This window comes from Oryctolagus cuniculus, chromosome 5 (assembly GCF_051225735.1).
Source record: "Oryctolagus cuniculus isolate XC-2025 breed Fujian yellow rabbit chromosome 5, ASM5122573v1, whole genome shotgun sequence".
NCBI lineage: Eukaryota > Metazoa > Chordata > Mammalia > Lagomorpha > Leporidae > Oryctolagus > Oryctolagus cuniculus.
In genome coordinates, this window is record NC_142871.1 from 32,036,591 (window position 1) to 32,053,132 (window position 16,542).

General features: G+C 43.5%; 1 protein-coding gene across 3 annotated transcripts in view; it reads left to right on the top strand.

Annotated features, from left to right (window-relative positions):
* MAP3K5 (mitogen-activated protein kinase kinase kinase 5) overlaps window positions 1-16,542 on the top strand; it is a 247,380-nt gene that overhangs the window by 81,909 nt on the left and 148,929 nt on the right. For all 3 annotated transcript variants that reach the window (XM_070073521.2, XM_051854304.3, XM_070073520.2), the window contains exon 3: window positions 14,198-14,221. In XM_070073521.2, the coding sequence (XP_069929622.2) occupies window positions 14,198-14,221 (24 nt within the window). The remainder of the gene's footprint in view (window positions 1-14,197; window positions 14,222-16,542) is intronic.

Genomic DNA, 16,542 nt, shown 5'->3' on the forward strand with positions numbered 1-16,542 from the left:
ATAAATGCAGTCATTTGTCTACAGTGATATACGTAGGAAAATAGCTGTAGCCACTAACATCCATTTTTAGTTATAGTCAGCTCTCCATATCCACAGGGTTCCATGGTTTCAACCAACCACAAATGGAAAATATTAGGGAAAAAAATTACATATGTACTTAATACTATTCCCTAAACCACACAGTTTAACAAGTGTAACCAGTGTAACAACTACATAGAATTTACATTGTGTTAGATGTTAGGTTTACATTATATTAGATATTATAAGTAACTTAGATTTGATTTGCAGTGTATCTGAGGATGTGCATGGGTTAATTGCAAGCACTGTGCCTTTCTAAAAGGGACTGAAGCATCTCCATGTTTTGATATCCGAGGAATGTCCTGGAACTGGTCCACAGATACCAAGGAGTGTCTATCCTCCTATTTAGAAGCATATCAAAAACTGTGATCATTTAGAAAAGTCCATTGACTATGCCTGCTTACGTGTCCCATGCAACATTTGCCTTTTCTCTTCTCCCTGCCATTAATTTAAGCTTATTGAGATTGTCCTAACCTTGGCTGTTCATGGTGTCTGGTTGCAGAGGACAGGATATCTGGGATAAGAACTGTTTTTTGCAATCCCAGTGATTTTCTCAGAGTCCTAAAAGTTCCTCAGGACCTCTGCTACTGAGAAAGGTGTGTGTGTGTGTGTGTAGTTTTATTCATTTCTATTGCAGTTGGTAATAGGGCTAACTCTATTATCCCTACTGTCCATCAACAGAGAGGAAAACTACAGTGAAAAAAGGCAGACCAGGAGATATTTAGAATATTGTATCATGGGGCCAGCACTGTGGTGTGGTGGGTAAAGCCGCTGCCTGCAGTGCCGGCGTCCCATATGGGCGCTGGTTCAAGTCCCGGCTGCTCCACTTCCCATCCAGCTCTCTGCTATGGCCTGGGAAAGCAGTAGAAGATGCCCCATGTCCTTAGGCCCCTGTGTGGGAGACCCAGAAGAGGCTCCTGGCTTTCGGTTTGCGCAGTTCTGGCCATTGCAGCCAACTGGGAAGTGAACCAATGGATGGAAGGCCTCTCTCTCTCTCTCTCTCCCCCCCTCCCTCCCCCCTCTCCCCCTCTCCCCCTCTCCCCCTCTCCGCCTCCCCTCCCCCTCCCTCTCTCCTTCTCTCTCTCTGTGTAACTCTGACTTTCAAATAAATAAATAAATCATAAAAAATACTATATCATGTAAGGATTAGCCGGATTTAAAAAAAAAAAATGGAGCCTTTCTCTGTTTCCCCAGGGGCAAAGACAGAATTAGAATGCCGTTCTTGTCATATATCTCGCTTCACTTAGGTTGATTCCGTGGACATCAAAGAAAGTACAGCTGCACTGGTTTATTTTCATTTACTGCTCTTTGTTGAAGACAGCAGTTTCAATTTAGAGATAATCCTCAGGAAGAAATTATAGGAAAAAATTTTAATTTAAGTTCCTTGAAAAATAGTTGCTGGGAGCTATAAAAGTACTTAAAATTTATGTCTGAGTTGTCATCTTTAAGAATTATTTAGAATTAATCATTCACGTTCTTGCATTAAGATTTATAACCGATGTTTTACATCACAAGTACTATTTCATTGTAAGAACAAAATATCTTACTTGTTTTTCAAAAAAAGATCATTGCATTCTGAGAGGAAAGCTGATTCTCGGCATTCTAACAATGAATTTTTCACCACTTTAAGTAAATGTCACAAGTGTGTAAAAGTCCCAAGAACTTCTCCTATGCTTATTGATGTTTATTGGGAGAGACTGTACTAAGACTGGTGTTATTTTGAAAATAAGAAATGTCACAGTTCTTTTCTGGTTAATTTCCTGCTTTGTAAAGTGATTAGGCTTCACTTGGGGTTCCCCAGTAAAGGGCAGTGTAAACCAGGACACTGCTGGCCAGCGAGCTGGCATCTGCCTGGAGTGCAGCAGATCCCACACAGGGCTCCGGAGGAATGGCTGCCTGCTGTGTAGATGAGGAAGTGTTTTCAATGAAACACGTGGGGCCCAAGGGGATTTCCCCTCTACCCGCTGATGAGTCTGCTGAAACCAGCTGACAATAGACAGATTAACAGAAGAAAAGGCCTACAAATGTATTGACCTTACACGCACAGGGGAAGCATACCAAGTATGAAGAGTCAAAGAAAGGCCAGATGGTTGAAGTGTCAGTATCCTGTTCATAAACGAGATATAAGGTGGGCCTGTGGACAATTTTGGAGGAAAAGTAAATGATTTTTAGGGGAGATGCATGGACCCAAGGAACAGGCAATATAGGATAAACTTTGCCTGCACTCTGATTGTGATGTCAATTCTAGTCTTTCTTCCTATAAATTAATCTCCAGGTGATCCAGGCTTTAGGCCGACCCCTTCTCGTAGTTAGGGAGGAAAAGAGGATCCAGAGACAGACGGAAGAGAAAGGAAAGAGATGGGAAACGGGACACCTTGGTTCGGAGACTGTTGTTTAGTTTAGGGTACTCAACACGTCAAAGCAGTTATGTTGAGCTCTCATTTTCTGAACCCTGACAACTGTTTCTTTTGTCACCAGCAATTGCTTTTTTGACAGGCAGAGTGGACAGTGAGAGAGACAGAGAGAAAGGAAGACCTTTCTCTCTGTCTCTCTCTCTCACTGTCCACTCTGCCTGTCCAAAAAAAAAAAAAAAAAAAAAAAAGCTCCCACACGATATAGACAGTAGGTGTGAGGAGCCAGAAAACTTACATGTGGCTGGTGGGACAGTGCATTGGTACTGCCTTTTGAAGAGCAATTTGGGAGTATCTAACAGTGTTAATGAGCTCTTCACCAAGACTTAGTAATTCCTACCCTAGCTGTGTACTGTAAAATAAAATCTTTCACACGGGTAAGGAGATGTAATCAAGAATGTTTATGTTGTTTGTAATAGCCCTTCCGCCCAAAGGAGATGGTAAATATCTATTAACAGGAGAATTAAAAAAAATACCTTTTGGGATACCCACATAATGGAATATTATAGATCACTTAAATCACTAGGGAGCAGGCATGCCTGAAATATTTTATAATTGATACTTTTTTAGTAAAAAGTTGCTATATTCTTTATTGTTTCCTTTATCTAACAATATAACCTCCATACCTTTTGGGCACTTGGATCCCAAATAATTTTAGTTTCTGCTAATGTCCTGGCTGTGCTTAGAAAGCATTGGATGTAGTTGGACCTTTCTCTCTTGCTGCCATCTTCCCATTTTATCCACTGCAGAAGAAATGTTTCTCTAGATATTGATATGCACATCACTCAGTGGCGACTCAGCTGGTGTTGAAATGTAATGATTGTGTTAGATTATTTTGGGCTCAGAATTTGTAGTTGCATTTTTTTCCTTTTAACTGTTGCCTAAAAAGTTACTTTACAGATGGCATTTTCCTTAATAGACTGTTTCTACAACAATCTAGCTACTTACTTCTTCACTAGCTCGCTGAATATAATACACACATGTGGTGCCTAAAATACTACTTCACATCAATGAATCTTTTGTTCTGTAGGTTGGGATCTGCCTACCATGAAATCTTGTGAGCATAAATTAAAATTTCTCATACCATCACTATTTGGCCCTTTAAAATCAATTTTTAATAATATGATGGTTCCTTAAAACAGTAGAATCAGGATTACCATGTAATACAGCAATTCCACTTGTAGTTTTATACTCAAAAAATTGAAAACAGAACCTGGAGGAGATATTTGCATACCCAGGCTCATCACATTATTGCTCACAACAGTGAAAATGTGGAAGTAACCCAAGTGCCCATCATTGAGGGAATGGATCAACCAAAGGTTTTATCTGTTTATCTATCTAGCTATAGAAATACACATACGTATATAATTATAAAGTATTATTCAGCCCAGAAAAGGAAGAAATGTCTTTAAAATGAAAAAAGATTTATTTATTTGAGAGGTAGAGCTACAGAGAGGCAGAGAAAGGGATCTTCCATCTGCTGGTTCATTCCCCAAATGGTCACAATGGCTGGAGCTGGGCCAATCTGAATCCAGGAGCCAGGAGCTTTTTCTGAGTCTCTTGCATGGGGACAGGGGCCTAAGCACTTGGGCCATCTTCCACTGCTTTCTCAGGCCATAAGCAGAAAACTGGATTGGACGTGGAGCAGCCAGGACTCAAACCAGTGCCCAAATGGATGCTGGTGCCACAGGCTGGAGTCTTACTCTTCTACTCCACAGTGTCAGCCCAGGAAGAAATTTCTGACACATGACAGAATCTTATGAACTAGCATACTTGCTCATTCAAGCAGTTTCGAGGTCTGTAGATGACTGATCTTCTGTCTGCATAGACAGGGGGACCTCTTTCTCTTTGAGCATATTTATGTGGTATTGGATACTGTTTTCCTTTTTTTTTTTAAGATTTTACTTACTTATTTGAAAGGTATAGTTACAGACAGAGGGAGACAGAGAGATCTTCCATCTACTGGTTCACTGCCCAAATGGCCATGATGGCCAGAGCTGGGCCTTTCCAAAGCCAGGATCCAGGAGCTTCCTCCGAGTCTCCCACACCGGTGCAGGGGACCAAGCACTTGGGCCATCTTCTACTGCTTTCCCAGGCCATAGCAGAGAGCTGGATCTGAAGAGGAGCAGCTGGGACTAGAACAGGCATCCATCATATGGAACGCCTGCACCACAGGCAGATGCTTAACCCACCACACCCCAGCATCGGCCTCTACTGTTTTTCTAATACTTATTCTGATCTACTTGATTATAGTTTTGAAAAGAGTGACAAGTCTGTTATAAATTTTGATGATCACACCGGATGGTAGTAAATTGGTAATTTGTTACAAATACCTCAATCCTAAATTGAAATCTTACTTGTATTTGTTGAATCTACTTAGTTTCCAGATTGTTCTTAAATCCATAAAACATCTTTCTCTCTTTCTCTCTCTGTCTGTCTTTTCTTATAATAGTATGTCCTTTTCTTGAAGTTGTACCTCTTTTTCCAGGGTAAATAATGAAAATGAATTCAGTTTCAGGTTAATTTGTGCGTGAAATTTTGGAAAAAAAAAAATTCCAAGGTTTATGATTCTTTTATAATGAATTTTTGTGGATTCTTTCAATACTTTAGATAGTACCAATATAGTGATACAAAGTACACATTAGTAAATGCTTTTTTAAAAAAAGTTATTTAAAAATAAGATCTTGGGGCCAGCATTGTGGCATAGTGGGTAAAGCCACTGCCTGTGACACCGGCATCCCATATGGGTACTGACTCATGTCTGGCTTCTCCACATCACATCCAGCTCCCTGCTAATGCACCTGGGAGAAAGCAGTGGAGGACCCTGCACCCACCCGGGAGACGGGAAGATGCTCCTTGCTGCTGGCTTTGACCTGGCCCCGCCCTGGCTGTTGTAGCCATTTGAGGAGTGAACCAGCAGGTGGAAGATCTCTCTTTCTGTCTTTTTCTCCTTTTCTCTCTGTAACTCTGCATTTCGAATAAATAAAAATAAATTTCAAAAAAATGGGATCCTATAAGGTAGTCTCACAATTTGTGAACCAGAAGCCGTGGCCCTATCCTTTCCACAGTGCTACCTCTGTACCGTCCCTAAAGTCTCTTGCTGACTGTATAACTAGCTGCTGATTTAGATTCAGCAGTTTCTAAATTAGCACTCTGCATTCTCCTTTGTTTCACCATCCTGTACACTTCTTATCACTTCATAAAAAGCTTTTTTTTTCTTACCAAGAGAAGAAATACACTTGATCCTTTATTCTACTTATTTCAGAAATGATCTTTCATCTGAGCCATAATCATTCCTATAATTTGGGGAACAAGCAGATAAGTAGTATCCCATGTAGCCCTGCTTTATGAAGACTTTCCGTGAAGATCTCAGATTAACAAACCAGGTGAATGATTTATTTAGTAGGAGTTAACTTCCTCATTGTAGAATCCCTGAGGTTACGGAAAGGGCTTGAAACTGGAAAATCCAGTTTTCTTGGATGTCAATTACAATATTACATTTTCTAAGGCGTTATCTGTAGATGTGATAAAAGATGCCTTTGCTTTCCTTCCTAAATTCTTCCTGTAACCACCACCCTTCTCCACCCACCCTTTCCAGCCTCTTTCTGTGTTGTCTAAAAGAGAGGGGAATCTATATAATGTAGGGAATGGAAGAGGCTATGATATCACTGGGTTGCACCAGCTTTTCACTCCATTTGTAAATCTCCTACCATAGGCTCCTGAGTTGAAAACCTTAAGAAGAACTAGGAGGGTTCTTGAGAAAGTTTGTGGGAAACAGGATTAAAAGGGGCCTGTGCTGTGACCTTAGTAGGTTAAGCTTCTGCTCAGCATCCCAAATGGGCACCCAGTATGAGTCCTGGCTGCTCCACTTCTGGTCTAGCTCTCTGCTAATGGCCTGGGAAATCAGGGGAAGATGACCCAAATGCTTGGACCCCTGTACCCATGTGGGAGACCTGGGAGAAACTGCTGGCTCCAGCTCTGGCTATTGTGCCCATCTGGGGAGTGAACCAGCAGATGGAAGGTCTCTCTCTGTCCTTCCCTCTGTCTGTAACTCTGCTTATCAAATAAATAAATCTTTTCAAAAAATGGTATTGAAAGATAAGCTTATTTGAGTGCAAAAATATTTGAAACAATGTATAGTTTTTGATATTGACATTACTTATCCTTTTTGAAGACCCATAGTACCTCAGCACACAGAGGAGTGAGGTGAGCACAGCAGAATTCTGTGGCTTTTTGATCCTTATAAATCAACAATTCTTTCTATGGCCATTGATCTTTGTGGCATGCCAACCCATTGTTCTTGTTGGATTTCTTTAGAATGCATTTTTGAAATCGTTACTAAGATTTATGTGTCAAGTGTGGTTTACCATACAGAAATTCATCATCCCTGTAGTTTTTAAATGATACAGTATCTTAAAAAAGAGAAATACATGCACTTGAATAATACGTTTCAATTAGGTATTGCTGAAGGAAAGAGCTGGTGACAAAGAGGAGGAGGTTAATGTTAACAATAGCAAGAGAGCATAAGGGAAGTTTGTGTTAAGAAGCTGTATCAAAGGCTGTGTGTGTACCGTGTCCCCTTTCAGTGTCTCAGCCCAGTTCAAAGACATAGATCTACTTACGGTATGGTTTTCCCACCAGGATGTATTTATTTATTTACTTTTATCTATTTGAAAGGCAGAGCAACAAAGATAGAGAGATCTTCCATCTGCTGGTTCACTCCTCAGATATCCATAGCAGCTGGAACTAAGCCAGGTGAAAACCAGGAGCCAGGAACTCCACCCAGGTCTCCTTCATGTATGTTGGGGACCCACATACTTAAGTCATCACCTGCTGCCTCCCAAGGTGCCCATTAGTTAGAAGGTGGATTGGGAGTGGAGTAGCTGAGACTCAAACTAGGTACTCTGGTATGGGATGTGACTGTCCCGAGTGGCATCTTAACCCACTGTGCCACAGTGCCTACCTTGATAGATTTATTTTAGCATGAAAGAAACAGAGAAGGGGAAGACAATTGAGCATTATTTTCCAACTTTGGTGTAATTTAACCTGACTTTTGGTATAGGTTGCTTTAATAGACAGTTGCTCCTATTCAAGAGCAGGATGTGTTCTTAATCCCAACCATGAACAACAGGTACAAAATGTCTCTAGATTTCATAGTGTAGGAATTACATTTGATTTGTTTCCTTTGACTTATTAATTCCTCACATTATATATGTCCTTAAAGATTTATTTATTTGAAAGGCAGAGCATAGTGGCAGGGTGAGGGGGAGGGGGGAGAGAGATTGAGCCTCTACTCACTGGTTCACTCCCCAAATAGATGCAACATATAGGCTGGACCAGGCCAAAGCCAAGAGCCAGGAACTTCATCCTGGTCCCCAACATGAGTGGCAGAGGCCAAAGCACCTGAACCATTATCTGCTGCCTTACCAGGTGTATTAGCAGGAAGCTGGATCAGAAGCAGAGTGGTCAGGACTGAAACCAGCACTGTGATATGGGATGCTGGTGTTACAAGCAGGGATTTAACCTACTGTGCCACTATGCCGGTCCTGTATATGCCTTTTTTTTTTTTTTTTTTTTTTTTTTTTTTTGACAGGCAGAATGGACAGTGAGAGAGAGAGACAGAGAGAAAGGTCTTCCTTTGCCGTTGGTTCACCCTCCAATGGCCGCCACGGCCGTTGTGCTGAGGCCGGCGCACCGCGCTGATCTGATGGCAGGAGCCAGGTACTTATCCTGGTCTCCCATGGGGTGCAGGGCCCAAGCACTTGGGCCATCCTCCACTCCACTCCCTGTCCATAGCAGAGAGCTGGCCTGGAAGAGGGGCAACCGGGACAGAATCCGGCGCCCCGACCGGGACTAGAACCCGGTATGCCAGCGCCGCAAAGCGGAGGATTAGCCTAGTGAGCCACAGCGCCAGCCATGTATAAGCCTTTAAAGTACTCCAAATGCTTTCATAAATGTCTTTCAATTGGTCTTTACATGCAACCCAACAAGACAGACAAGTTCCCACCACTCAGATTACACAGATAGAACACATTTTATTCACAGACGAGGCACAAGCCCGGAGATACCCTCACGTGTTAGGGCACGCACAGCTCCTGAGCATCCTGGCGAGAGCGGGCTCGTCTTTGACCTGTTGTCAGGTACTTGCCCTTGAGGTCTGGCTACAGAGTTCATGTCCTACAAAAGATGATTTTTCTAAGTTTTTGTTAGGGTTTTATATATCTTTTTTATTTTTACTTAAGCATTTATGTAACTGTAGCGCTTGAACACAAATGTCCTAGTTTCCTGTCTTTAGAGATTCCCTGTCACGGTTCTGTGACACCTGTGTGGGATTCTGTCCTTTGTGAGGCTGCCCAGTTTTCTTCAGCAGTGCACAGAAAGGGTAAGGGAGTTTCCCACCCTGCCAGCGGGGCCCAGGATACCTGCACGAGCCCATCTGCTACTTCCTTGTTAGCTGGAAATCATTCAGATTAGGTAAGAGGGTAGAGCTCACTAAGAACAGAAAATAATCCCTCTTTCCCCTAACTTGAATTGGGTACTTGCCAAGTTCTACTAGGACAGAAAGATGGGTTAGAAGGGAGAAATCGGGAGGTCATGTCTGCGGGCCATGCGCTTTCCCTGGGCAAGAACTCCCAGCCAGATCCATTCTCGTCTTCCAGAAAGCTGAGAGCCTAGTGCATCTTCCACTTTGAGTCCAGTTTGATGTGGCCACACCACACCAAGTGTTCCCCTCCCTGCCCTTGGCTGTGATGACCTAGATTTTAGGCAAAAAAGCTTTCTGTTTTTGTAACCATTCCATTTATTTTTCCCTAAGCTGGCCTCTTCAAAGTTGTATTGTCCAGGCTTTGTCTTCCCCTGGAGTGAGTCCCAATCCGGATGGTCTCTAGTGTCTTTCTTTCAGATTTCGGTATCAGAAATACTGGAAAATAGAAAGGAAATGTTGTGGGTATTTCTGGTATAGCCAAAAGCTCCCTAAAGACTTCAGGCAGGTTTGACATCATAGTGGGGTCTTGCATTTGCCCAAAATATTCATTCCTCAGGAACTGGAGTTTGTGCAGATTTTTTTTAATTTGTTTTAAAGATTTTATTTGTTTATTTGAGAGATAGAGTTACAGGCAGTGAGAGGGAGAGACAGAGAGGAAGGTCTTCCTTCCATTGGTTCACTCCCCAAATAGCCACAATGGCTGGAGTTGCACTGATCCAAAGCCAGGAGCCAGGAGCTTCTTCCTGGTCTCCCACGCAGGTGCAGGGGCCCAAGCACCTGGGCCATCTTCTACTGCTTTCCCAGGCCACAGCAGAGAGCTGGATTGGAAGAGGAGCAGCCAGGACTAGAACCGGTGCCCATTTGGGATGCTGGTGCCACAGGCAGAGGATTAAGCTATTGTGCCACAGCACCGGCCCTTTTTAAAATTTATAGTCACTTTAAATGTGAAGCCTCTATAATGTGATATGAAATATAGCAGTATGTCTTAAATTTACTCCATTTCCTTTTTCTCCTCCTTTAGTGGGTTCAGTACAAATAAACACTGTCTTTTCTCCCTCAGGAGTTAAGTACCTCTTGAGGTTTTGTTTGCTGTTTACTTGGACAAAGTTACAATGGACAAATAGTACCTTTTTCCCTTTAAAGTTGATGACTCATTTGGGTTACATCATCAGCCGTGAGTAAACTCTGTCTCCTTCAGGAGAATGATTTGTATCTATTTAGCCACAGTGAAAGGTGAGCAGTAGTTAAAAAGGACCCAGTAGATACCTGTAGGGATAACTTGACCATAGCTGCATACCTAGTTATAACACCACCTAAGATAAAAACAACTGGTTGTTATTTCAGTGTGTTCCTTGGGAACACAGCATGTTGGCCATAAGTCCACAGTGGCCATGGTAATTTTCTTTTTTTTTTTTTTTTTTTTTTTTTTATTTTTGACAGGCAGAGTGGACAGTGAGAGAGAGACAGAGAGAGAAAGGTCTTCCTTTGCCGCTGGTTCACCCTCCAATGGCCGCCGCTGCAGCCGGCGCACCGCGCTGATCCTGGCAGGAGCCAGGAGCCAGGTGCTTTTCCTGGTCTCCCATGGGGTGCAGGGCCCAAGCACCTGGGCCATCCTCCACTGCACTCCCTGGCCATAGCAGAGAGCTGGCCTGGAAGAGGGGCAACCGGGACAGAATCCGGCGCCCCAACCGGGACTAGAACCCGGTGTGCCGGCGCCGCAAGGTGGAGGATTAGCCTATTGAGCCACGGCGCCGGCTGTAATTTTCTTTTTTTGAGATTTATTGATTTATTTAAAAGTCAGACTTGCACAGAAAGAAAACACAGAGAGAGAGAGAGAGAGAGAAAGAGAGCAAGCGAGTGAGCTTGCTTCCATCCGCTGGTTCACTCCCCAAATAGCTGCAACTGGCAGGGCTGAGCTGAGCTAGGCCAAAGCCAGGAGCCGAGAGCTTCTTCTAGATCTCCCATCTGGGTGTAGGGGCCCAAGCACTTGGGCCATCTTCTGCTGCTTTCTCAGGCCATTAGCAGGGAGCTGGATTGGAAGTGGAGCAGCTGGGTCTTGCACCAGCACCCACATGGGATGCCTATGTCACAGGAGGTGGCTTTTCCTGCTGTGCCACAGTGCCGGCTGTGGTGGTTTCTCTGGAGCTTTTTCTTCCCTGTGCCTCCCCACTGCTCCCTTCTCACTCACTCTCATCTAGGTGCTTGGTGCACCCAAAGAAAAACAGTGTCAGGGTAGCTCCTGTACCAGTGGAACATGAGGACATCTCTCCCTCCAGTGGGACAAAGACAACAATGAATGTGATAGGCCTTTAGTAAAAGCAAATGATAGATAGAATACAGAGTTGGAAGAGCCCAGCAGCCACCCAGTCCAACTCTTTTCATGTGTCACATTTGAGAGACATGAAATGACACATGGCCAGCTGTTCAGTATGAGTTTCCATACATTTTGTGCATTCATTCATTTATTCATTTTATTGCTTTTATTGAGTATATGCCATGGCATTTGTTGGCAACCAGTGGGGATAGAACAAAACACATGGTCTTTGCACCCAAGAAGCTCATGAGGTAGGATGGAAGAAACACATGAACAAAAACATGTGATGTGGTATCTGAAGCACTGTCAGAGATCTGAGGGTCAAGAATGACAAAAATATGCCATGATCTCCACTTGGGAGGATTGGCTTCGTGTGAGTCAGCTCAGGCCAGTTTCACAAGAAAGGTTTCTTGGGCTCTCTGCAAGGAGGGTGACGAGAAGGGCACTGCTTGTTTCTTAGAAGGCAGAGAGGCAGGCAGTCCCCCAAGAAGAGACCACTGGCTGTCTGCAAGCCCATGGTTGACTGTTTGCAAGCCCTGGAGAGATGCTCCAGAGATCAAGTCTGGAAAATCCTGCATTTTATGCTCTGGCTTTGTGATCACCCAGCACTTTGCTGGTTAGTGGTCCAGAACCATGCTGTGTATGCATGTGTATGTGTGTGCGTATGTGTGTGTGATACGCTATAACTGCCTCTGTAAGAAAAGCCCTGTCCCACCTCCCCTCAGTGTCAGTCTTCTGTGCCGGGATTTCCACTCCTGTGAGCTCCGCCATTTCCCAAGGCTTATTGAGGTGTCCACTTGAGTGCCTGTTCTCCACACAGATACTGAATACCACTATCTAATTCATATTTCTAAATTTCTAACAGTATTCATGTTTTAGTTATTTGTCATGTATTCACCTGATTTAAAAAAAAATGTAGAAGTTCAAAAAGATGTATAGGAAGAAGTGTTGTCCCCTTTATCCCCTAGCCAGCCGGCTGACTTTAATGGCAACCACCATTATTCCTTTTTTTTTTTTTTTTATCTCCTGCGAGAGATCTGTGAGTGTGCAAATTAGGATTTCTCCCCTTTTTACTTAATTAGGAGCATAGGGTAAAGTCTTCTCTCCTTTGCTTTGTGCACTTAGCAGTGTGTCTGGGAGATCTTTCCCTATCACTACAGGAAGAACTTGCCCAGTCTTTGTTGAGCTGTGCTGTGTTCCATTGTACAGAGGCTCAGTGTTCATTGAACAGTTTCTAGGTGATGGACATTTACATTGTCCCCAACCTTTGCTGTAATGGTGGCCCAGTTTGTGCTGATGCTTCTTGATTCAAGTCACTCATCTTGAAGAGCACGTCATCTGTTAAGTGTACGTAGGACAGAGTGCTTTATTTTGACATGCAAAGTCTTCTTCAGTCAGGCCTCAGACAGCTTTCTAGTCCTATCATCTGTGTGTTCTGACATGCATTTCCTGCTTAAGCCCAATGATTAAATTCATGATCTTTTCTATATACTTGTTTAATCCTCTCCTCTACACTTCCCCAGCATACCATCTTCCTTAGCTCCCGGTAACTTGTATTGTCCCATAAACAGCCTGTGCTTTTCCTACATCTCTGGCCTGGATTCCCCCTCCTGTCTTTGCCTCTGGAAGTTGTCTGCCCTCTGCAGCTCAGCCCGAGTTCCACCTTACCCGACATTCCTCTCTGACCTCCTCCGGGCATTCCAACACCTTCCTCTGAGACTGCATCACCCTTACTGTCTCTCGTCACCTGGACTTTTTATGCATGTGTATTTGGACATGCATGTCCATCTAGACCTAAAATATTTCTTTTAAAATGTGTATATGTCCTTTTTAAATCATCAAGATTGTGAAGTACTCGATAGCATTTAGTGTTGTATATACATCTTTATGGCTCTCAAAACTACCTAGCACAATTTCTTCCTCCATGAACTTTTGTTTTCTCATCCTTCTGTCCTTACATGATAAAAATCCTGATAAACTTTAAGCCAAAGTCCTGGGGGGTGCCCCTGTCCCCCCTTGGCGATTTGCTTGCTGACCCTGGCCTGAAGGACAGTGAGGGGGCAGCGGGACCCCACATCTCTGCTCCCTGACCTCACCTGATCTGGCTCCTCTTCGTAGCCAGGTGGGCTCAGTCCTGGGGCTTCACAAATGCCTTACCTTTCCTGTTTCCATGACAACATAATGCCATCTTTTCCAGAAAACGCTGTCCCGTTTTCTTTTTTTTTTAATCACAGCTCCCAGTCTCAGTGAAGCATTTATCCCATAGGCTTTTCTCAGTTGTCTCCTCCTATGTCTTTCATCAATTGAATATCAAGGAAAAGTCAGTATGATAGCAAAGCTATCCTAGAGGGCTTTCTGTGCTCTGGGCACTGCATAGCTATGTTATCTGCACAATCTCACACCTGACCTCCTAGAAGATATGGACACTGCCCACACGATGTACTGAGCCCGTTCCACTTTTTATTGAAACGTCCTGCAGTGAAAGTCGGGACTGTTTGTTTTCAGATGTTCTTATTTGCATAGACTGGCCAGTGGCCAACACCTTTTATTTCCAACTATCCAACGTGGAGAGCATTGCTTGCTTCCCTCCCAGGGTGTGAGTGAGGTTGTACTTAGGGAAAACAAACTTGTTCTAACCTTTTCCCAAAAGGTGGTGACTGATCAGGTAATTCAGCACCCCTCTGTTCTGGGTTGTTCAGTTTGAGTTTTGCAGATTTGTGCTATTTTCCTACAGCTGTAGACCATCAGATTGTAAACTTTTCAGGTGCAGGAACTTGACACTCTGAGCTTTGCCACTGCTTAAATAATTGTTAACACCAGTTTCCCACATAGAAGAGTTCAATGAGAGCCACTGGGATAGTGGGCTTCTATATTAACTTACGTTGTAATTTTCTCCCCTTTGTTTTTCAGGAAATTATTTGCCAGAAGAATACTGTGAGTATTTTACTTCGTCTTTCTGAAATTTTTTCTTTTCTATTGAGTCATGTCTGGGGTATTTTAATCTCTGCAAATTACTGATTTGTGTGTTATTCCTCTTTAGGATTTCTGACATATCAATATAAATATGATTGTCTTATATAAATACTCCATTGTAGTGAAGCTTTATTTATACTAATGGTAAACAATATTACTTGTTGGCTTTTTTTCCTGTAATTATGTTTTGGAAAAAAATTTCCATATTATGCCCAATATTGTGGAATTACAGGTGACACTGAAGTAGCATATATGAGTATACTTCAGACATTCATGGAAAATGGAGTAACCTTTTTTGGTGTGCAAAAAAATTTAGAATCCTAGATTGGAGTTGTGGAGCCCTGGGTTGAGTTGCCTCCTGGGACTCCCACATTGGAGTCCTGTTTGAGTCCTGGATACTCTGCTTCCCATCCACTTCCTGCCAGTGCACCTGGGAAGACAGCAGAGTATGGCTCAAGTATTTAGATCCCTGCCACCCACATGGGAGACACAGATGGAGTTCCAGGCTCCTGGCTTTGGACTGGTCCACACCATTTGGCTACTGAACCAGGGGATGGAAACTTGCTGGCTTGCTGGCTCACTTGTTCTCTCTGTCTCTCCCCTTTCCTCTTTCCCTCCCCCTCTTTCTCTCCTTCCCTCTTTTTTTTTTTTTTTTTTTTTTTTTTTTTTTTTTTTTACAGAGTGGACAGTGAGAGAGAGAGACAGAGAGAAAGGTCTTCCTTTGCCATTGGTTCACCCTCCAATGGCAGCCGCAGTCGGCATGCTGCGGCCAGCGCACCGCGCTGATCCGATGGCAGGAGCCAGGTACTTCTCCTGGTCTCCCATGGGGTGCAGGGCCCAAGCACTTGGGCCATCCTCCACTGTACTCCCTGGCTCTCCTTCCCTCTTATTTTGCCTTTCAAATAAGTAAATCTGTTCTAAAGTAGTATGAAATCCATGCATAGTTTTTTCATAATGTACATTCCATGAACTTATAAACATTCCTCTTTTTTAAAAAAAATATATTTCAAAGGTAGAGTTACAGTGAGGCAGAGGCAGAGAGGGAGAGAGAGAGAGGTGTTCCATCCACTGGTTCACTCCCTAAATGTCCACAACAGCCACAGCTGAGCTGATCTGAAGCTAGGAGCCAAGAGCTTCTTCTCGGTCTCCCATGTAGGTGCAGAGGCCCCAGGACTTGGGCCACCTTCTACTGCTTTCCTAGGCCATACCAGAGAGCTGGACTGGAAGTGGAGCAGCCGGGACTTGAACCAGCACCCACATGGGATGCTGGCTCTGCAGGCCGCCTCTCCTCCAATGCCACAGTACTGGTCCTTTATATATGATTTCAGCCGTTTAACTTCATTTCCACAATTTTTTTTTTTTTTGACAGGCAGAGTGGACAGTGAGAGAGAGACAGAGAGAAAGGTCTTCCTTTGCCGTTGGTTCACCCCCCAATGGCCACCGCGGCCGGCACGCTGCGGCCGGAGCACCACGCTGATCTGATGGCAGGAGCCAGGTACTTATCCTGGTCTCCCATGGGGTGCAGGGCCCAAGCACTTGGGCCATCCTCCACTCCACTCCCTGTCCACAGCAGAGAGCTGGCCTGGAAGAGGGGCAACCGGGACAGAATCCGGCGCCCCGACCGGGACTAGAACCCGGTGTGCCGACGCTGTAAGGCAGAGGATTAGCCTAGTGAGCCACGGCGCTGGCCCATTTCCACAATTTCTGAAGTATACACACACACAAACACAGAGGAATATATTTATTAGCATTTGTAAATTTATATATACCATACCTGTATAGATAGATCCATCTATCTTGCATTTAGAAATTTAAATTCATAAGTATTTAGACCATTTTTGTTACCATATTATAGAATTCCTACCTTCCACACAGAATTAAATGTGATAAAAATGCATTTTAAGTTGGACAAAATGCTGCATGGAGAAAAGTTACAATAGGCAGTGGAAACAGTCATGTTAAGCCAGTGGTTGTGTATTTCACTTTGGAAAGTAAGCCACTGCCACAGCTGGGAGTAAAAATAGTATAGTGCACCACATAAAGGCTGTGCAGGATTCCACTTAAGATTAATTGACAATTGGTAGTTTTCCCTTAGACTAGAAATTTCTTAACTCAAGTTGAGATTTCTCTGGGTGAGATACTCATTGCCGCATAAATAATGTTGTCGTTGTAAACCTTTATCCCTTTAATCCTAACAGGAAATGAACTTTGATTCACTGTAAAAATTTTTATCAAGCAAACATTGATTGAGCATGTACTGTGTGCCAGGATTTGGGCTTGGT